The 23,319-nt window shown below is 30.8% G+C and overlaps 5 protein-coding genes and 1 long non-coding RNA gene across 6 annotated transcripts; 2 read left to right on the plus strand and 4 right to left on the minus strand.

The window, feature by feature from the left end:
• Window positions 1–3,405: 3,405 nt before the first annotated feature.
• On the plus strand, window positions 3,406–4,705 carry LOC100882364 (peritrophin-1). The gene is made up of 2 exons (XM_003702670.2): window positions 3,406–3,496; window positions 3,928–4,705. Exons 1-2 carry the CDS (start codon window positions 3,490–3,492, stop codon window positions 4,359–4,361), a joined length of 441 nt encoding a protein of 146 aa, XP_003702718.2. The 5' UTR covers window positions 3,406–3,489; the 3' UTR covers window positions 4,362–4,705.
• A 1,297-nt stretch (window positions 4,706–6,002) lies between these two features.
• Window positions 6,003–7,639, minus strand: LOC143264559 (peritrophin-1-like). The gene is made up of 2 exons (XM_076532213.1): window positions 7,578–7,639; window positions 6,003–6,531 (listed from the first exon to the last, which is right to left on the minus strand). Exons 1-2 carry the CDS (start codon window positions 7,582–7,584, stop codon window positions 6,227–6,229), a joined length of 312 nt encoding a protein of 103 aa, XP_076388328.1. The 5' UTR covers window positions 7,585–7,639; the 3' UTR covers window positions 6,003–6,226.
• A 1,571-nt stretch (window positions 7,640–9,210) lies between these two features.
• Window positions 9,211–11,378, plus strand: LOC100880413 (peritrophin-1-like). The gene is made up of 3 exons (XM_003702653.3): window positions 9,211–9,507; window positions 9,773–10,253; window positions 10,852–11,378. The coding sequence occupies exons 2-3, from the start codon at window positions 10,247–10,249 to the stop codon at window positions 11,151–11,153; spliced, it is 309 nt and encodes a 102-aa protein (XP_003702701.2). The 5' UTR covers window positions 9,211–9,507; window positions 9,773–10,246; the 3' UTR covers window positions 11,154–11,378.
• A 1,079-nt stretch (window positions 11,379–12,457) lies between these two features.
• Window positions 12,458–14,195, minus strand: LOC143264555 (peritrophin-1-like). Its single transcript, XM_076532198.1, has 2 exons — window positions 14,084–14,195; window positions 12,458–13,244 (listed from the first exon to the last, which is right to left on the minus strand). Exons 1-2 carry the CDS (start codon window positions 14,088–14,090, stop codon window positions 12,946–12,948), a joined length of 306 nt encoding a protein of 101 aa, XP_076388313.1. The 5' UTR covers window positions 14,091–14,195; the 3' UTR covers window positions 12,458–12,945.
• A 3,672-nt stretch (window positions 14,196–17,867) lies between these two features.
• On the minus strand, window positions 17,868–19,767 carry LOC100880525 (peritrophin-1-like). Its single transcript, XM_003702654.3, has 2 exons — window positions 18,977–19,767; window positions 17,868–18,378 (listed from the first exon to the last, which is right to left on the minus strand). The coding sequence occupies exons 1-2, from the start codon at window positions 18,981–18,983 to the stop codon at window positions 18,086–18,088; spliced, it is 300 nt and encodes a 99-aa protein (XP_003702702.1). The 5' UTR covers window positions 18,984–19,767; the 3' UTR covers window positions 17,868–18,085.
• Window positions 19,768–20,680: 913 nt separating this feature from the next.
• On the minus strand, window positions 20,681–22,850 carry LOC143264556 (uncharacterized). The gene is made up of 2 exons (XR_013038305.1): window positions 22,359–22,850; window positions 20,681–21,497 (listed from the first exon to the last, which is right to left on the minus strand). It is a non-coding gene; the product is annotated as an uncharacterized LOC143264556 (long non-coding RNA).
• Between the last annotated feature and the right edge of the window lie 469 nt (window positions 22,851–23,319).

A 23,319-nucleotide genomic window follows, 5' to 3' on the forward strand; every position in this document is an offset into this window, starting at 1 on the left:
CGATCGCGCGCGTACTGAAAATCCCAGTAACCACCCCCATTGACGGCCACCCCCTTAACCGCCCCCGGATTCTAATACAGACACCAACCTGGACGAGTGTGTTGGCCTGTGTACGTGTGCACGCGCACATTCACACCCGGCTGACTCTGGGTTCCACGAAATTGTCGTCTTATCGGCTGCAAAACAACCCTTCGTTTCACGCTGATAGTGGCTGTGCGATTCTGATGCTCTTCAGGTATCACGAGTTGTTCGTGTCTTACTAATTGCATCGTAATGTCAACCTGAAAACTCGGTTGGAGCTTTGAAAAATTGTTATCGCCCTGGGTGAAGATTGCCACGTAATTTTTATTATTGTAAGGGTAGTTTGTGATGTTTATGACTTGAGGACTGCAGACTTCTTCTTTTGCGATTTTTTATTTTGGAAGATTGAACATTTGATTTGGAAAGTTTTTAGTTTGTTTAATTTTTAAATTTTTGTAGCTATAAATTTTCAAATTATCAAATTTATAAATTTTTTAACTTTTAAACTTCAAAATTTTTAAATCTTCAAGTTCCTCAATTTTCAACTTCTCAAATCTCAAATTCTCTAATTTTTGTAATTTGCCAAATGTGCAAAGTTAGCGCTTTTTTGACAATTTCTATAAAATTTTAATTATAGTTAATTTTGATTTGGTATTTATTGCTCTGGATGAAAAGATTTTAGTTTTTTTATATTGACAAACTATCAAGTGCTTAAATTTTTTAATAGTGAAGTTTTTGACCTCTCAAAAGACAGAATTACTAAATTTTTTAATTCCTCAATTTCCAAATTTCTAAATTTCCCAATTTTTTTATTTCTAAATTCCACATCCCTGAATTCAGAAATCTAAATTGTCTATTTTCTCAATTTTCCATTTCAAATTTTCAAAGTTATTATCTTTCCTACAATTTCAACAAAATTGTTTTTGTATCACTTCGACCATACATTTCATTCAAATTTAAAAACTGAATACTAACAATTGGTTTATCTAATACTCTTCATTCCATTTTACAGTAATCGGCTTTAGCATTGAAAATGTTTGTAAAACTATTTTCGTTGTAGTAATTATTATTTTCGATTATTTATTAATATTCTAACGATGCATATGTGCTAACAATATGCTAATATGGTAATAGTAATATATTGTAATAATAATAAACACTGTTTTCTTCGTAGATTTAAATTAAAATCTACGAAGAATAATAATAAATTATTATTATTATTTGTAATAAATTATTTGACTAGAAGGTGTGACCATCGACACAAAGTGAATGAATTCGATTCTCGGAAGACGTTTTCTGAATCTATTAAAGCATTCTGAAAGTTTTGCTTACGTTTCATTGATTGCAAGACGTTTGAAACTTTGGACGGTATTCAAAAACATTCTAAGAAGTTCAGTTCGCCTTTCGATAGTTTCCAGACTTATGAAATTTCATGAAAACGGGATCTCTCTGCTTTGCAGCAGTGAAAGTATTCTAGATTCGCTCATTGTTTCTTATTGAACAGCTCTTTGAGAACGTAAATAAAGATATATGTGGAGAGGAAGTAGAAATATAAATGTACCTCTCAAATGCAAATTTATTTAAATGTCAAAATTAAATTTATTTAGTTATGTTAATAAATTCGAGAAATGAACAAAAATATAAATGTGTATAAATCAATAATGTAAATTTATTTAAATATTAAAAATAAATCAACTTATTTACCTTTAATAAATTCGAGAAATGAACAAAAATAAAAATGTATCTAAATCTAAAGTGTAACTTTATTTAAATATCAAAATCAAATTTACTTATTTACTTTTAATAAATTTGAGAATCGAAAAATGAATAAATGAATGTAATAATAAACCAAATTCGAGAATTGAACCCAATTAAATCTCAAAATTAACTTTCAATAAATTTCAAACTTAATTTAAATAAATTTCAAAATTATTGAATTAAAAAATTGAACTTATCTACATCTACAAAGGAAACCAATTACTAATAAATATAGAAAGCATTAAATTAAGAAAACCATGAAATATTCGTCAGTAATACGTTCCGAAAATTCTGATTGATTCCTTGAAATTTTATTAGTCTGTTCACGTTCGAATGAATTTTAATCGATCCTATAAATTCAGTCGCACCTCAGTAAACATTTTTGTCCCCTCAAATTTTTATCAACTCTTTTCAGTTTCATTGAATTATTCTCACCAGAATGAATTTTAATCGATGCTATAAATTTAAACCAACGTCGATAAATACTCTTGAAATTCTTATCAATTACTTCGAATTGTATCAAAGCATTCTGAGATAATTATGAATAATTATCTGGCATTAGCATACGTTGTTTCAGCCTTCAATGCAATTGTGATTCATTTTATCATTGCATGAGATCATACTTATTTGCTCAAACTTTTATAATTATTACTTCCTGATAATAACTGTTTGATAATACATATCGATCTATAATTGCATGTTGCAGGAAGTGGGATTACATCATTGATAAAAATGATTTTTAATCTTACGTGAAGTTTATAAAAATTGTTATCTTCGAGACGTTTCTAGAAATTGATAGAACTATTGTTCCACTTGTTCGATTCATTGATATGAATACTGCAATTTATTTAATTTTTGAGTACTTCGAAAGTAAAATGGAGTATGTGATATTCAATATAATGACATTGAACATAATATTGTAAAACTGTTCATTTAAAAAAATTAAACAATGATGAAAATTTATGGAGAATTAAATTAGTAATGTACAGGAAATAAAGAAATAATGTAGTTAGGAAATAATTACATTTAGAAAATTATAATGTAATGAAGAATTAAGTGAGTCAGTAATGAAATAACTGATGAATTTAATAAATTAAACAGTAACAGAAACATTTAACATTAGTATTATATACTGCTGATAACACTATTACATCATTATAAATTAAATAATGCAATCAGTTGAATTAATGTTAAAATTTGTAGAAATATCAAGTCCTTAATTTTCAATAAAACTGAATTTATTCTTTTAAAAAGATTTGTAGTAAGATAAAAAATTTGAAAGAAAAATGTACAAATATATAAAAATAAAAAAGTCGGCTAGAGAGAAATAGCATTTGCAATTAATTAAAGATTTTACATTTTAGAAAATAAAAAGAAAATTTTTGTGTTACAAAAATTTGTAGAAAATTGTAAATAATGCTGAAAATTAAAAAACGAGTTGAAAAACAAGTATCCATGAATGACTTAAGATGGCGTCTCAAGAGTTTCGTGGATTTATACTATAAGACAATAATGGAATACTAGAATCGGATTATCATTTCCATTGACTTATCCTATCTCTTATCGTTATGTTGAAACTCGTGATTAACGCGTTAAAATAAAAAATTTATGACGAGTATATATAACGACAATTTCCAGTTGCAACTATGCAGTTTGCAGTATCCAGTGTAAAGTGTCACAAATTCGGTGTAGTAATCTCCAAACTAGAAAATGAAAAGTAAGTTTGGTATCATAAAACATTTCTTCAAAACTTCCAAAAATGTAGTATTGAGCATTGTTCGAATAACAAATAACAAATTTTCCTGTCATTTAAGTGAAAATAGAATTTTATTCTGAGGGTTAACTACAAAATATTAATTCAATCGTTCAATAAAATTCGTTGTGATACGTATAACCGTTAGTTACCATAATTACAAAATATAAACCGTTAGTTACCATAATTACAAATATAATGGGCCATAGATGAGTCAAGTTACCTTCTTCATTGACCCAGTTACCTTTTCACTGCACAAGTTTTATTATACTTCTATTAGTTACATAAGTATCAAGAGTTGTTAAATTTATCAATTAAGTCTTTTTTCCTATTTCTTTCAAGTTTCAAATTTTCAATCAAGTGAATATTAACGAAAATTGTTTTTCAATTTTTAGCAGTAGCATTTGCTGTAGTTTTCTTGGCGGTCGTTTATATCGCGCAAGCGATTGAATGTCCGCCACAAAATGAAGCGGACGTCACTCTGCTCCAAAATCCAGACGATTGCTCGTCTTTCTACCTGTGCAACGATGGGATACCATACCTTATGTTATGTCCAGAAGGACTTCATTTCAACCCTAGATTAAGGGTGTGCGATTTACCTGCAAATGCACGATGCCTATCTGGAACATCTACCACAGAAGAACCTGAAGAACCTTCCACGACCCCAGAAGAACCTAAAGAACCTTCCACGACCCCAGAAGAACCTGAAGAACCTTCTACGACCCCAGAAGAACCTGAAGAACCTTCCACGACCCCAGAAGAACCTGAAGAAGCTTCCACGACTGTAGGCACGACGGAACCCAATTTGAACGCAACCGTGATAGATTAAACAACAGTATCCAATGCCACAGAAGAAGCTTAATTCATTAAAAATCAAATTTTGATCTAAATTCTAAATTTTTGTAATTTCATTGATCAATTTTGGTACTAAATATGTATTAAAAGAGTGAATTATAATTTTTAATCTGAAAAGCATTTTGTAGTTAAATCCTTTCTCTACTTGTCTCATCATTATTTTATGTTAATCGTAGTTGTGATAAAACATGATCCCATTTATACTACGGTAGCGCAGAAAGAAGATATTCTTATAAAAATATTTATAGATTTTACAACACCCGAAGTATTCATTTTGTGTATAAAACTGGATTTAAATAAATATGTTTTCCAGAATTAGGTTTTAGTTTATAGTGTTTAATTTATACAGTTATGTATTAGATTGCTTTGAGTCGCTCTCGCGTCTGCGCATGCGTAATCCTCGTGCTCTGATTGGTCCGCGTTACGTCAGCTACCCCCTATTTTAAGGACCTACACAACAACAATTTGAAATAAATAATTTTTAACTAAATCTATGACATTATACATGTATGAACACAGTAGAACAGACAATAGCGACAATTAACAATGGACGAATCTTAAAAGAATTCAGCAATCTTTTTAACTGAAATGTTTTGAAGTTGATATCTGGCTACAGCAAAAATGCCTTCGAGTGCAAAGAGTTAATTTCTGAAATATGAATAATAATGTTATTTGTCACCGAGTTGTTCCACTAAAATTACTACAGTGACGTAAATTGTGAGGCTTTCAACCAACTTCTGTTCGTTGTATCGAAACGATAAACTGATTATTGATATCTCAAGATTCCTTTTATCGAATTTGTTACGTAGTAACTGCTTCAATATATTATTAGTGTTTAGTTGTAATACGCGATAAAGAATAAGATAATTAAATTTTAACTTCTAATTTATGTTCAGCAGAATTCATCTGATCTCTTAATTTACTTTACACGTTTTCTTAATTTATCTTATACATTTTCGTATTTTCAAGGTAAATTATTAAACTATTAAAAACTGAAGCATTTAATGATTAAAACGAAAATAATTGTACAGACTATTGTTATGTAACTGGAATGATACGTGTTATCACGACATAATTCAAGGATGATTCACCTTATCGTTTGGATGAAGATAATAAGATCCATTGATAAGCTGCGACATAATTTGATGGTCATATGATTCTTAAAGAAAAAGAAGAAACATAGTCATTTAACTGTACAATGCATTATGTTTCCAATGTATTACATAAAATAATACGCTGTAATATAAGAACATTCCGTTAAAATATAAATGAATAACAAATTTCATATTTAAATGAACAATTTCATAATTACTAAAAATATCTTTCGTAATCACAAAATTATGAATTAATGTATTTTAAAAAATAATTTTATATAACCTAATTTGATTTATTTTGAATATATTCGTATGCAACATTCCAGTTCATTATTGTGGAATTTATTATGAAAATATCAAAACAGATATTACTAAAAACATAGTTACAGAACATTAAATTGTGTTTATATTAAAACAATAATCATGTGTACATTAAAAAATTAAATACAAGTGTATATTGGAACACTAAATTGTATTTAAAAATGGAAGGCATTATATTAATTAATAAAATACTTTATTGAAACATTAAACACATATATTGAAACATTAAAATACAGTGTATACTCAATGAAATATTAAATACATTATGTGCACAATGAAAGAGTTAATACACCATGATTAAACGTTGTGTATATTGAGACATTAAATAAAGTATGAAGTGTTAATTACATTGTGTGTATATTGAAACATTCGGTATATTATGTGTTTATTAAAACATGAAATACATTATGTATATATTATTGTATTAAAGATGAGCCGGCTCTTCAAAGAATTCATTTTCCGCGTCCAAGGGTTTTGCGGGACAACCAGCTTGGGGCACACATTTTGCAATCCATGGCCATTCACATCTTTGTCTTGGAGGGTAGAATTGAAGACCTCGAGGACATGGCATGGGAGTAGGACCGGGTGGAGTGCAGACATAGTAAGTGTTGCAGTCACATGGATGAGAAACCAGTAGCGGATCTTTTTCTTTCAATTCCGGGCATTTTACTTGGATGTCATTTTGAGCGTTTATGTAGACCACGCAGGCCAAGAGGGTGAAGAGCAGTACTAAAAAATACAAACGGAATTAGGTACATTTTAGAAATGTAAAATACGCGACACCGGACGGTCGTAGCACGAACTAATCAAAATGGCGGCCAGTAGAGATCGTAAACAAGCATAACAAAAATATGTAATAACGAAGAAACTTAAGGAACTACTAAGATTTATAATTTCAAATTTTTTATTAAGTACATTAAAACTTAATTTTCTATTAAGTTTTTTATTAGATTGTCAAATTTTTATACTTCTAAAGTGCCTTTCCAAGTCAACCTTCCCTTCTATGTTTATGGATGTAGGAATAAGTTTCGAATTTTTTAATTGACAAATTCGTAAATTTAAAAATACATAAATTCTTAAATTACTAAATAACTAAATTCCGAATCCTAATTCCTGAAATTTCTAAATTTTCAAATCTCAAATTCTCGATTAAACTGAAAAGCTAAATGCAACAATGAAATATTTTAAAAAATTATACTCCTTGTTAAACCCTTAAAATGTGACTGTACTTTCTATAAACTTTCACACTGTTTATAATAAAATTAAAGTTTACAATTACACACATATCCTTGAGTGACTTGTCTAAAAATCAGTAATGAACATTTCAATAAAAAAATTCTTAAACTAGTAAATAAAATACTTTGAAGACTTTGGTTAAATTGAATAAACAACGTGTCTATTAAATTCGTAATAATACTTCAATACTGAAATACTTGTTACATAAGCTGTTTAACTGGAAGGTCTCTGTATGCCACAATATTTAAAAAGCAATGACACCTCACGCGATACCGCGTGATTGGCAACAACGTTGTCAACCGAGTACACACTAACAAATGAGTGACAGCAAACATTATCTACTTATTTGCACATATTTTTATTCGCGATAAAAGTCAATATCTTGAAGAGAATTTTGAAACTGTAGAAATTAGGTTAATTAACTGTATTTAGAAACTAAAAAGTATTTTGAAATTGTAGAATATATTGTGGAAGAAAATCTTGTATAAGGACAGAAGATTGACAGAATGATGGATTGCAATTCTTGGCAATCAACTCACCTTTCATTTTATCTTGGTGATATAAAGAGACCAAAAGTTCACGTTACCAAACCAATCACGACTACCCAACAGAATTGTCGGCCGCTTTATATATTTATTCGGCTAATTAATCTATCTGTAAATATCGATCACTTCCTATCCCTCAATTTTCTTACGGATCTTATCGTTTCCATTACAGCACATATTCTTCGTGTGTAAGTTTGATATTTCAATGGGTAATCGAAGATACAATCGATCAGTTATTGATGTTTGAACAAGATACAGAATGTATAACACTTCTGAACAATTACCACATACGCTGCTCAAAAGAAATATGGCATAGAAAAATTTTAGGCAAAAATTGGCCAAATTTGACTGATGATAACTCCGTGAAAACTCATTGCAAATGTATGCTCTTTTTTTTTAATTAATGCTTGAGATCTCTACTTTAAGACCCTGTAGTTTGATTTTAAATTTAATGCATCCCTACCACAATGACACCGTAAATGTGAGGTCATGTTTGCAATATTGAAAATTACAAAGTTTGACGAAATGCATGGACTTGCCACATTTTTTTTGGTGATACCGTTTAAAGAAGCATAAAGTCCAAACCTTCATCTTTAATTTCTAATATGTGAAAAACCTCTACCATTTTTTTTCCGCAATGATACCGAACTTTAAAGAAACCCTTGCATTTATGGCATATAGCGCCGGCATTAGCATTACCCGATATGCACATCGGAGAGGTTGCTGTACAGATTTTGCACATCATATGGCTCTGACAAGAGCCTTTTTTTGTGTGTGAGTATCTTTTAATTTAAATTAATTTACTTTTCTATTATAATTTAATGCTCCTTTAGTTAAATTTAATTTATTTTGTTAACTCAATTGAATTTAATTATAATCTATAATTTTATTATAATCAATCCATATAATCTATATAACATATTTCAATGAAGTGAAATTAATAAAATAAAATCAATGTAATAAAAAATTCAAATATAACCTGCATGATAATTTGTTAATTTGTTATAAATTAATATACTACTACTAGAATAATACTTTCAAAATTCCTACATTACAAAATTTCACAGTAAAATCCCAAAATTCTACAATTCTGCAATTCTAAAATCACAAAATTTCATAATGCTAAAATTCTAAAATTCTAAAATTCCAAAACTCCGCATTTTAACATTTCTCAAGCCCCAAAATTCTAAAATTCAAAAGTTCCAAACTTCCACAGTTCTAAAATCCTGAAATTCAAAAATTCAAAAATGCCAAATTTCTAAGGCATTTTCTAAGACTACGTTTTAATACTGTTGCTTCATCGTCCATACTCTTCCATTCATAAATGAGAAAAAGCAGATATCTGTACGCATAAACAAAGAAGTTCAAAGTACAACGCAATTTACATGACAAATTGTAAAATATAATCTGGACAACTTAATACGCGCATTGTGTTCTGACAGGAAGGAAAGTAGCTCCCAATGATATCTTATCGATTATTTACCCCACTTCCAAAATATTACAGATATCGATCATTAATGTCTCATACAGCGTCATTTCACGGAAAAAAGAATTCCTTTTCAAATCTTGCTTCAACTTACATAAGGTTTCGTAAAGATAATAAAAATTCGTTTAGTCACTATCATTTCCAAGTATTTATTATCGAAATCGTGTTCAACAAGACACGTAGCTATATTCCGACCACTCGGCGAAAGCATCAAGCATAACGCATTGCTCGGCAATGCATCAAAATGTACCCGTTGTACCGTTTCGCAAACTCGTAACAGAAATCGGGAACAAATATTACATATCTCGGTACAATGGATGCGGTAATATCAATTAATCATTCTGATACACGTTATCAATTAACAGCTTAGATAAGAAATTTTCTGTTCAACAAAATCTTAAACAAAGAAGACTGTTAATAAACATTTCAATAATTATGGTATGTATTTTATTTTCGACATCAAAAAAATATTGACTCATATTTTTTTTAAAGCAGTTGTAAAAATTATAACTTGTACTGGCGTTTAATAAGATGACGACAATGTAGATATTGATCTTAATATCTCAGCACAGTCTTCTCAATTTTATTTCTTTTTAACACGAAATTTGTCTTACGACTTTTTTCTTGAGATCTGACAGAAATATTCTTTAAGTTTAGGTTTTTTAAAAGATACCAGTGCTATATTATTTTGTATTATTTTCAGGTGATTTTTGGGAATACCTTGATCGTTTATGTTTATCAGAGAGATAATTATGAAGTGCAATGAAAAAGATTTGGCAAATTAAAAACAGCAATATGGATGTGAAGGTGTATTATAATTTTTCTACTATCGATTTATCTCCCTACGCTGATTTTTCTGGTAATTATAACATTCAAGATGGCAAAGATATCATACTAGTGTGCTACCACTTCTAACAAACTCCAGCGCTGAAAGATCGGGAAAAATAAACGCGATATTCGCATGACACTGATATCGCGACGGATAAGAATAATCGGCAAAAATAGAGAAGGATGGACTTCCAAGTGCGAGAAAGAGGATACAATTAAGACTTATAATAGAAAGATATTTCGGCAATTAATAATTGGTCGAATGAGTATATATAGTGGCACGGAAATTCTGCAATCCAATCATAGTCAGTCTAGGAACTCGAAGCATCAAGGAGCTAAGTGACTCAAAATGAAAGGTGAGTTCGTAATAAAATTGTGCATAACAGAAGTAATAAAAAAATTAATTCTGACTATGTAACAGAAATCGGTGCTCGTACAATTGATATATTTATTATAGGGTTCATATTAAATCTGATTTCTAATCCATTATTTTGTGTTTACTGTAGCTTGGAGAAGGTATTGATTGAGGATTAATTTAGAGATTTGGGAAATGTGGGGATACGAAAAATTTGAGGATTAGGGAATTAGGGAATTTACATATTTGGTGTTTTGAAATGTAACAATTTAAAAATTTGACCATGTGAAAACTTAAGAAATTAGGATTTTTTAATTTTAGAAAATTGAGAATTTCGAGATATCGGAACTTGAAGATTTGAAAATTTTTAATTTTTAAACTTGACATTATGGAAATTTGGTGACTTACAAATTTGGGAACTGAGATCTTGAAAATGTGAATATTTGGCAAGTACAGATTTGGGAATTACAATACATTCATCCTCTGTACTCGCAGATCTCGTTTGTGCATTCAAAACGTCACCTCCGAGGCGACAATCGAGTGCATAGGATTAAATTCATATACAGAAATGATTCGATCTAATATTTAATATTTTTCAGGACTGCTGTTCACCGCCCTTGCCGCCTTTGTTGTGGTCTACGTGTATTCTCAGGACGAAATCACAGTAGAATGTCCACCACCCAACGAAAATGCTACACTCGTTCCACATCCATGCAACTGCAGCAGTTACTTTGTCTGCTTCGCTGGCGATAAAATTGCCATGCCATGTCCTCCAGGTCTTCACTTCAACGCGACTGTCCATGTCTGTGACTGGCCATGGAGAGCAGGCTGCAAAATTAATGAACTGTGTCCCAATTTAACAGCGAAACACGAATTGGCCGAAGGACCGGCTTACGTTTAAAGCTTCTTATGTATAATATGTTTAGTTTAATTCGTTAAGTCAGTGTCTCAATTACACTATCGTTAATGACACCTTTGTCTCCGACGTGTAAGTCGTTCAATAGAATACATTTTCGTCTGCAGCTTTAAAAATCCTGGTTATTAGAAATTTTTATCAATATTTGATAACATTGCCGTGTTATGTACATGTATATTTGACTGAAATAAACAATACTTTCTTTCACGACACTTTTCGTTAATGTGATTTGCTTCTTCTAGTTTTGGGGACTGATAGGTAGCATTAAGTTCATAGTGCGAAAAATTTAAAAAGTTGTATATTTTAAAACTTGCTTGCTGTAGTGTACTTATGTTTCCCTACATATTTTCGTATACTATTACAAGCATAAGTTGAGATGAAAAGTGTATATAACATTTTTGCGGACCATTTTAAGAGTTTTATTCTTTGCTTGAAACTTTTTGCTCCATATTCAATAATTTGGGTGATATTTAATAAAAACTGTCAAAAGGGAGTTTAAGGGGGACTGTGGTTGAACGAGACCTCGCTAAAAATCATTTTAGGGATTTTCTTTTCTAATCAACGTTAAAAATTTAAAAATTAAATTACGTTAAATTAAAATATTCTATTAAATTAATAAAAATTTGGTTAAAATTCCAACGCGAACAGAGATTTGTGCTTTTTACAATTTTATCCTTATTTCTTTCTATATTTCTTATTGTCAGATCAGGCTAAGGTTTTCTTGTACTTTTTTCAATCTTCCACGAATCGATATATCAAGTTTAAAAGTACATAAAAGGCGGATGACCCTCCGATTTCACGGTAGTTTAATTATCGATTCACTTGCAATCTTCCCGTATCGTGAACTCTTTTTAAAGGTATACATGTATACAAGAAAGTTTCGAGGTATTAAAGTTAATTATCGTGAATGTATTCACGTAGCATGCACGTCTTTACGTTGTATCAGTTGGTAAAGTTTGTAAATTGAAAAATCGACAGATATGAGAATTTATAATCGTGAAAAGATGAAAAACTTAGGAAAATTGAAAATGGGAATTAAAAACAAGAAAATTTATAAACTTGTAAAAAATTTGTCTACAGGGAAAAAGAATTTCTAAATTTGAAAGTTTGCATAAATATAAATTCGTTGGTTTGTTAATTTGTCAATTCGTTAACTTAAAATTATTTTAATACTTTTAAAAAATGATACACAAATATTAAAACACGTTTAAAATTATATTTCACAAGTTATACATGTAAAGTACAATTTTATACATATCTCTTATAAGTTGAAAGTTTTTGTATGATTTATTGTCTTAAAGAGTACAATTATACTTAATAACCATAGATAGTGAATTAATGGTTTCCATAATAATATGTATTTCATAATATACTCGAAATGAATAATTTTTATTTACGCTGGTATCGTTGACTTAAAGTGCATAATGCTTTACAAATTTTTCACGGTATGAATTATGTCGCTTTCTGGCACAGTTGCTCCAACTTGTCTATTTAACAATTCTAATAACATCAAGCAAGTACTTGATAGCGAAAAGTGTCGTGATAGAATATATTGTTTATTTCAATTGGTTTACAAATGTACTTACTAATACGGTAATATTACCGAACTATAAGTAGATTGATAAATAACAATCCTGATCAACAGGATCTTCAAAGTTGTAAACGAAAATATATTCCATCGAACGACTTACATGTAGGAGACAGGAGTTTGATTAACGAATAACGCTTGAAACGGAGATATAACGCGATAGACTAAACATATTGTGCATAAGAAGATTTAAACGTAAGCCTGTTCTTCGGCCAATTCGAGTTTTTCTGCTAATCTGGGACACCGTTCATCAATTCTGCAGCCTGCTCTCCATGGCCAGTCACAGGTATGGACGGTCCTGTTGAAATGAAGACCTGGAGGACACGGCATGGGAATGACTCCATCAGCGAAGCAGACAAAGTAACTGGTGCAATCGCAAGGATGTGCGACTAATGTAGCATTTCCGTCCTTAGGATCTGGACAGTTTACGGGGACCTCTTGAGAATACACGTAGACCATAACGGCCGCAAAGGCGATGAAAAACAGTCCTGAAAAATATTAAACAGATCGAATCATTTTTGTATATGAATTTAACCTTCTGCACTTGATTTTCGTCTCGAAGGTGACGTTGTAAATGCACAAACGAGATCCGCGAATAGAGAGGATGAATGTATTGTAATGATATTAATTCTTTTGCTTGTCGAAAGATTGTGTCATCGTGTCAATAGGTGACCTTAAAACTTGACCTGCAAACTTTCAATCTGTAAATTAGGAGAACTTCTAATTTCGATGTTCTTAAATTATCAAGGTTATAATTCTTAAATGTTCAAGCTTCTAATTCTTAATTTTTCGAGGTTCTAATTCTTAAATTTTCAAGCTTCTAATTCTCAAATTTTCAAGGTTCTAATTCTTAAATTTTCGAGCTTCATAATTCTCAAATTCCCAAATCTGCACTTGCCAAATATTCACCTTTTCAAGATCTCACCCCCAATTTTTAAATGACCAAATTCCCAAGATTTCAAGTTTAAAACATACAAAATTTTCGAATCTTCAGATTCCCATATCTCAAAATTCTCAGCTTCTCGAAATTTCTAATTCCTTAAACCCCCAGATCGCCGAGTCTTTTAACTGATAAATTTTCAAACTTGTAAATTCCCGAATTCAAGAACTTTTCTAATATCTCTGATTTCTATATCTCTAAATTAACCCTGAGTTAATACTTATTTCCAGGCGATAGCGAACCGAAGATAATGAATGTAGAGAAAGTACTTCGTTTAATCAAGTTTGATTACGATAATAAATTTATCGATTGTACGACCGAGTACCAATTTCTATTGCGAACTGAGAATTACTTTTATTATTACATATAATTTTATTACGAACTTACCTTTCATTTTGATTCACTAAAACTACTCGTAGTTCCAAGTTGCAAGATTGATCACGATTGTGTCCAAGAATTTCAGCTCCAGTATATATACTCAATCGACCAATTATTAATTCGAATTATCTCCTGACCTTCACTATGATCAATTTACTATTTCGTTGTATTTCTTATCACTCTGTGTCACGATAAACATTATTAATGATAAAAGACATATTTTGATGCGAGATCAAGAGATTAAGGTTTAGCTTCGAATGTTCGAACAAGAGTTTGGCATCTTTGAACTGTTATCATCTCTGACGATATTTAGGGCACACCTTGATTGGTAAGAAAGAAACGTTTTCTACTGAAAATGTCTGTCGTGTTTAACACGTTTTTTAAATTTTATGATAATTTGTAACAAACAGAAAATTGCAGTGATATCGAAATTGGTGTATTTGCAGTTTGTGTTTACACCATTTTGCTTTAAGTTTGAACACAAAAATATTGTTTGTCGTTTGACTCAGATGATTCAGTGGAGATTGTGAGGATAACGGACTTCATAATTCATTTTTAGGGGAAAAGTATTTCTGATTGCAAGTAATGAAATTTTAATAATTTCAAATTGTAAAATTCTGTGATGGCAAGATTATCAGATTATAAAATTTTCAATCTATCAAATTGTAAAATTCTCGATTTTGGTAATTTATGAAATTTCAAATTCCGAAATTATCGAGTTCCCAAATTCCCAAATTCCCAAATTCCCAAATTACCAAATTCTCAAATTCTCAAATTCCCAAATTCCCAAATTTCCAAATTACCAAATTACCAAATTACCAAATTGCCAAATGCCCAAATTCCCAAATTCTCCAATTCCCAAATTCCCAAATTCCCAAATTCCCAAATTCCCAAATTCCCAAATTTCCAAATTCCCAAATTCCCAAATTCCCTAATTCGCAAACCTCCAAACCCCCAAACCCCCAAATTCCCAAATTCCCAAATTCCCAAATCCCCAAATCCCCAAATTCCCAAATTCCCAAATTCCCAAATTCCCAAATCCCCAAATCCCCAAATCCCCAAATCCCCAAATCCCCAAATTCCCAAATCCCCAAATCCCCAAATCCCCAAATCCCTAAATCCCCAAATCCCTAAATTCCCAAATCCCCAGATCCCCAGATTCCCAAATCCCTAAACCCCCAAATTCCAAAATCCCTAAATCCTCAAACTCCCAAACATTCAAAGTCTCGAACACCTTTTGCAAGACTTTGAATATACAAATTTATAAAAGTTACAACTTCTACATTTTTAAACTACGCAATTAATATATATTTATCAAAAACTCTGGCTCTAAAACGTAATTGAATAACAAAGTACAATAAAACACACGTGTATCAAATTTAATCTGATTTATCTCACCATTACATTCTGTAGCTATGGTAGATTTGTAACGATAATAGTAAGTGATCATTGGGATATCTTTTTCATCCACCTGCTACTACATAAATACAATTTTGATGAAAATTTTGTTTAGAACGTTAAATAAAATATATTAATATGATACATTAAGAATAATCAGTTACACAGATAAAAAAGTTACAAACAACTTTTCTGGACAATACTTCCGATATTATCGATTAACGTTCTGTTTGCTATGCTGATCACTGATAATCGACATTTTAAATTTTGCGTCATCGAATTATTATGAAAATGGAAGAAACAACAAACTGTGAACAACACTGATATTACATTGTCTAATAACTAAATATTTAAAAACAAATAATGTGTGTATTTTTGAGCACGTTTTTGGAACTCATTTGACATTCATTAAATCTTAAAAAAAAAACAGATAATATTTTTCTCAATCCACATTTTAAAATTTATTTAAAAACATTCGAATTTTCTTACTTTCAACAAAATCTACGGAGCATTAAATTTCCGAATCATCGAAGTGATTCCCTTTTCAAAGTTCCATGTTTGCAAATTCACAAATTCCCTACTTCGCAAACTTCAAAATTCTGAAATTATAAAATTCCCTGACTATAGTTTATATCTAAAGTACGTAATTATACTTTAGAAAAAGATCCCTAAATTCACAGAATAAAATATGGTTTTTCTTTATAAAATAATACTAATTATTTCATAATTATTAGAACTATTGTTTATATAATTCGTACATAAGATTTCCACATATCTTTACTTTTCAGACAATTTTCAATATCTCCTTTTATCAGTTTTGTAATCTGTCCTTCACGTAATAACGGCTTAAGAAGTTTACACAGCGACGGCCCTTTAATACTTCAAATGAATCGAATGAGAAAGAAGATACAATAAACCAGTGTAGATTATCAGTTAACCTTGTATAAAGAAGTCTAATAAATTGATATTTAGGTAACACATGTCGCTTGTGATTGAAGGTAAATAAAATTGCTCTTAAATGTCTTTGACTATTATCCCGCTTCCAAGAATAATCTCAAAGAATGTGTACCACGAAATCATAAATTATCTCCACATATTGAAAATTTTAGATAAATGAGTGATTAAAGATCAATTGATTGTCTATCAATGGTATGCAAATTTTACAAAGTTATGTGTACTCGTCATTTTTACTTACGTAAATTGCAAAGTATGAGAGATGAGAAATACAAAAATAATTTAAACAGTTAAAATAATTTTGTTATTGCTATTTGTAATTCCATCTTTGTATAAACTTCCCAGCATTTCATATATTCAGATTCCTAAATTAATTTTGACAAAAACCGGTTTGAATTTATAATTCATAATTGTAAATATACCAGGTGTACCGGTTAATATTTCGTATTTTTTTTAAGAAACAATTTAAAGGGTCTAGTCAAATGTGCCCTTGACTCAAATGAAAAACCCAATATGTCAGTAGATAGCATACACAAAAAACCTCTCGCACCAAATTTCAACCCTCTATCTCCGTGGGAATAGTGAAAAAGAAAAAACGGAATTCCAGTTTTTGGCTGATTTTGCCTACTTAATTTCGTAAAAAAGTTCTGAAATATTGAGGTCCACATGCCGCATATTATAGAATTTTTTTAGATTTTTTGATCGCAAATTGTAGCTGTGAAAAATCAAAAATAGAACAAAACGCTTTATTGAAAATATACATCATTAGTTATACGTTTTCCAATCCACCCTTCAAATCCTCCCCAAAAAATTGTTCACATACTGAGAGAAACCAGTCATCGATATTTTTCGACATCTTAACCGCTGAAGTGTTCCTGAAAAAGTACGTGAACCACTGATGAAAACAAGTGGTACGAAAGGACCAAGTCTGGTGAGTATGGAGTGTGGGACAAGAGTTCCCAACCAAGTGCAGCAATTGTGCTTTTAACCGTTTCCGCTGTCTGTGATGCGACGTTGTGTTGCAAAATCACTTTTCCGTGTCTTCTGGCCCAATCAGGACGATCAATGCATGGTTCAAATTGATTGTTTGTTGACGGTAGCGATTGGTATTAACTGTTTTCACGTGGTTTTAGCTCGTGACACCTGGTCCAAGCAAGTGCACTGTCTTTCTGCAGAAGTGATTCTGAATGATGGAAGTGATGGTGGTTGTGTCAACCTATGACTTTCGCGTTTTGGCTAAGCAAAACTAAAATATAGTACTAAAGCAAAATCAAAACGTGCGTATTTCGGTAGGACATAGTCATCGTAAGTTTCTACAAGAAGGCTTACTCTTGCGTTTTCCTTTTTTAAAAGTTACACGATTAGAAAATTAGAAAATTCGAAAGGTGGAAAATTAGAAAATTAGAGAACTACAAAATTAAAAAATTAGAAAGATAGAAAGTTACACAATGAAAGGATTAACATATGATTTATTTCAGTCGGTTTACAAACATACATCTACATAATAGTACAGTAATGTAATTGAATTCTAATTAGGTGGATAAATAATAATACTGACAAAGAGGATCTTCAAAATAGCAAACGAAAATGTATTCATAATAACGCTTGAGATATTAGTTTAACGTGTTAGGATTATTATACTGCGCTTAAAAAGATACTTTAAAAGGAGGGCTCTTCGTACTCCAAGTGGGGTTTTGGTGGTGGACAGTCGGGACTAACTTTGCATTTCGCTCTCTTTGGCCAGTCACAGACTTTTTTCTCCTGGTTGAAGTGAAGACCCTTTGGACACGGCATGACAATTTTTCCAGTAAGAGAGCATACATAGTAACTGCTGCAATTGCACGGATTTGGGAGGTATACAATCTCTTCGTCATTAAAGTCTGGGCATTCCGGGTCGATTTCTTGAGAATACACGTAGACCATAATGGCCGCAAAGGCGATGAAAAGCAGTACTGAAAAATAATAAACAACAGATCGAATCATTTTTGTATATGAATTTAATCCTATGCACTCGATTGTCGCCTCGGAGGTGACGTTTTGAATGCACAAACGAGATCTGCGAGTACAGAGGATGAATGTATTGTAATTCCCAAATCTGTACTTGCCAAATATTCACATTTTCAAGATCTCAGTTCCCAAATTTGTAAGTCACCAAATTTCCATAATGTCAAGTTTAAAAATTAAAAATTTTCAAATCTTCAAGTTCCGATATCTCAAAATTCTCAATTTTCTAAAATTAAAAAATCCTAATTTCTTAAGTTTTCACATGGTCAAATTTTTAAATTGTTACATTTCAAAACACCAAATATGTAAATTCCCTAATTCCCTAATCCTCAAATTTTTCGTATCCCCACATTTCCCAAATCTCTAAATTAATCCTCAATCAATACCTTCTCCAAGCTACAGTAAACACAAAATAATGGATTAGAAATCAGATTTAATATGAACCCTATAATAAATATATCAATTGTACGATCGAGCACCGATTTCTGTCACATAGAATTAATTTTTTTATTACTTGTGTTATGCACAATTTTATTACGAACTCACCTTTCATTTTGAGTCACTAAGCTCCTTGATGCTTCGAGTTCCTAGACTGATTATGATTGTATTGCAGAATTTCGGTTCTCTTATATATACTCATTCGACCAATTACTAATTGCGATTACCTGTCGACCACCACTATGTTCAATTTTCTATTTCGACATGTTTCTTATCACTCAATGCTACTAAAAATATTATTAATGATAAAAAGCAGTATTCAGATGATAGATTCGGAGATACTGTTAAATGTTCAAACAACAGGTTAGCATTCGTGGACCGTTATCGTATCTGACGGTACTAAGACCCTTTGACTGTGAGGACAGACACTTTTCCAACCTAAAATGTCTGTCGTGTTGAACACGCTTTTAAATTTCAGAGTAATTTATAACAAGCAGGAAATTGCAATGATATCAGTGACGTTATATTAGCAATTTGTGTTTACACTATTTTTGCTTTAACGTTAAACACAAAAATACTTTTTGTTTGTTGCTGATGAATCAGTGGATGGGGTGGAAGGGGTGCAGCATCGTGATTCACTTTTCAGGGAAATTTGACTCGTTCCATTTGAACAAGTTAATGATATTTATATACTTCACATTGCATTAATTATTAATTCAGAGATATATTAGATATGTAAAGACAAATCAGCTTTTGCACTCCATTTGCAGATTTTGATGGGTATTTCTAGCATTTTGCAGTTGTCAAATTCTTCAAAACTCATTGTTCAAAATATCTGTAGGTATTTCTGTGTTTTCACATTTTTTAATTCTCAGATTTTCGATTTATAAAATTCTCAAATTTTCAAATTTGAAAACCAACAAAAAAGGAAATCCACAAATTTCTAAATTTTCCAAAAATGTCCAAGTTTTGCGTATGAAAATTTGTGAATTTGTGAACATTATTAAACTTCGAAATTAACATATACTTAGCAAAGACCTTGACTATAAAACGTCATTCCATAGCCACGTATAATAAAATACACGTGCAAGAGATTTAATCTGAGTTATCTTATCATTACATTCTGTGGCTATGGTACATTTGTAACGATAATCGTAATTGATTATTCCAATATATTTTTCAATCACCTGCTACTACATAAATAGAATTTTTACGAAAATTTCGTTTATTGGAATGATAATTAAAATATATTAATATAATAGGTTAAGAATAATCAGTGACGCAAATAAAAAAGTTACAAACAACTTTTCTGGACAATACTTCCGATATTATCGATTAACGTTCTGTTTGCTATGCTGATCACTGATAATCGTCATTTTAAATTTTGCGTCATCGAATTATTATGAAAGTGGAAGAAACAACAAACTGTGAACAACACTGATATTACATTGTCCAATAACTAAATATTTAAAAACAAATAATGTGTGTATTTTTGAGTACGTTTTTGGAACTCATTTGACATTCATTAAATCTTAAAAAAAAAACAGATAATTTTTTTCTCAAACCACATTTTAAAATTTATTTAAAAACATTCGAATTTTCTTACTTTCAACAAAATCTACGGAGCATTAAATTATTAAATTTCCGAATCATCGAAGTGATTCCCTTTTCAAAGTTCCATATTTGCAAATTCACAAATTCCCTACTTCGCAAACTTCAAAATTCTGAAATTATAAAATTCCCTGACTATAGTTTATATCTAAAGTACGTAATTATACTTTAGAGAAAAATCCCTAAATTCGCATAATAAAATATGGTTTTTCTTTATAAAATAGTACTAATTATTTCATAATTATTAGAACAATTGTTTATATATTTCGTACATAAGATTTCCACATATCTTTATTTTTCAGACAATTTTCAATAGCTCCTTTTATCAATTAAGTGATCTGTCCTTCGCAGAATACAGGCTTGAAAAGTTTACACAGTCGCCACCCTTTTATACTTCAAACGAATAGAATGAAAAAGAAGATACAATAAACCAGTGTAGATTATCAAATTAGTTGACCTTGTTCTAAGAAGTCTAAATCACTATTTGGATGACACATGTCGCTAATAGCTCGCATAAAGTTGTTTGACAGTTATTTGGCTCCCGGTGATAATCTCAGAGATCGTGTACCACGAAATCGTAAATTATCTCTACGTGTTAAAAATTATAGATAAGTGAGTGTTTAAACTCATATCAATTGATTTTCTATCAGTGTGATGCAACTTTTACATTTATTCTTATTTAGCGTATAAATACGTATGAAAATGAGGAGCACAAAATTTGTATGCTACATTGCTACCATTTAACAAACTTGTTGCGACAATGAACAACTTGGATCAATTTTGCACGCCACTCTTGATGGCCAGTCGCAGAGTTGTGTCTCCGAGTTAAAGAAAAGTGGTGGTTCGCACTTCTTGACGTATTTTTCACCATCTCTACATTCGAAGTAAACGTCACATTTGCACGGGTGTGGGGCGTTTGCATAATCTCCATATATGGGAACTGGACACAGCACACTTAACTCTGGACAGTCTGCAGATGCGTAGGCCACAATGACCGCGAAAACGATGAGTAACAGGCCTGTAAAGTATAAACATATCCAATTATTTCACATCTGTAAATGAAGGAAATTAGATCTATGAATTTTTGACAAAACCACACACTGGCTATCAAAATGAGCATGCAGTGTCGATGCAGAGATTTAAGAATAGTCGTTTTTTATGTGGTCCTGAAAATGACTAGGTCGCATTTTGCGGCACCGCTGATCTCGATGTTAAGTGATTTTTCGGTGATTAGTAAGTAATCTTGAAAGAAGTAATTTGAGTGTGTGTGACCTATCAGGGTGAAAGTCTTTCGATCATGCGAGTGGTGTAATCCGTATGTACGGGAAGTCGGGATTTTTCGTGAGAGGTCAAAAAACACCACCAGAATTGACATCTAAACTCTTGTTATCGATCATTCTCATTCTGAACGATTTCGATAGTATGCCATCAAAATTTCTTTGCACGAAAAAGGGAATATTTGAATAAATTTACAATTAGTTTTAAATGAAACGATTTTAAAAATTTAATTCACAAGTTTATTTTAGTACTCTCATATCTCATTTCTAAATTTTTAAACTACCAAAGTGATTCTCAGAATTATTTTATTTTAAAAAGTGAACTGTTTAAATCTTTTGCTGCGACTTTGGAAAAGTTATTGTATTTTAAATGGTAGTTTTTTTGTGGATACTGCACTTTACCCGTTTCTTATTGAACACAGTAGAAAATCACAAGATAGTTTTTATGAATAATTTGAAAAACAAGCATATTTTGCACAATTGCCGATTAACACCAGTTAAATCGATACTTAGTTCCTTTTTCGTGAGGCAGTGGTTGTTACTGATGAATTCTCTGATCAACTACCGATATAGAATTATCGACTGAAATGTACTATAGTTACCTTTCATTTCGTGTTGGAAACTTATCGACGTTACGAGTGACTAAATTACACACGAATGCTCGGTAGAGTTTCAATTCTAGGTTATATATACTTGTTAAACCAATTCACTAGCATTATCTCATTAAATTTATTTTGCGCCTCTTCCTTATCACTTTATGTTATAATAATAAGCATTGCCCATACACGAATATAATCAAGAGATAATTGATCATCACTTGTTGTACATGAGTTTGCGTAATTGCAAAATTATCATTCTAACATTTTAGAAAGGCACTTCAATGAGTGTCTATCATGTTTTCCAAGTTTCGGTAATTTTCAATATTGTTTAAACGTATTTAAATTTTTACAATGGTCGAAGAGTATATATCATTTTATTTATACTTTATAGGATCCTCATTTCTAGTGAAATAACAAGAAATTCTTAAAGTAGAGAATTATCTTCCTTTAAAACATGGAATTTCTCTAATTAGTGCATCAAAGTCTACCGAAGTCTCATTTGATGTCGTGACACAAAACACGTACTGTGGAGTCTTATCTCTTCCAAGAAACGTTCTGTTTCAATTCGCAGTGATAAATGTTTTGAAGAAAATTGAAACGTATATTATTTAAATTAATTGGCAATTAAGGATAAATGAAAAGAGAGAAATCATTCATTTTATTAAACAAAACTATTGACATTTTGTTAGTTTTGGAAGAATTTTGAGAATAAAAATTTTCGAATTTTTCTACATTTCTAAATTTCCGAATTCCCAAATTTTCAAATGTGTAAACAAGTATTTTTAAATTAGCAAGTTTGCAAATATTATAATTTCTATATTGCCAAATTATCAGGCAATTAAATCTTCAAATCTTCTAATTTGAAGAGGTTCAAAAGTTTCGACATTTCAAATGTTCACACATTCAAATATCCAAACTCCCGAATTCTGTATTTTTCAAATCAAAAAATATTTGCAAATCCCTA

This window comes from Megachile rotundata, chromosome 5 (assembly GCF_050947335.1).
Source record: "Megachile rotundata isolate GNS110a chromosome 5, iyMegRotu1, whole genome shotgun sequence".
Lineage (NCBI taxonomy): Eukaryota > Metazoa > Arthropoda > Insecta > Hymenoptera > Megachilidae > Megachile > Megachile rotundata.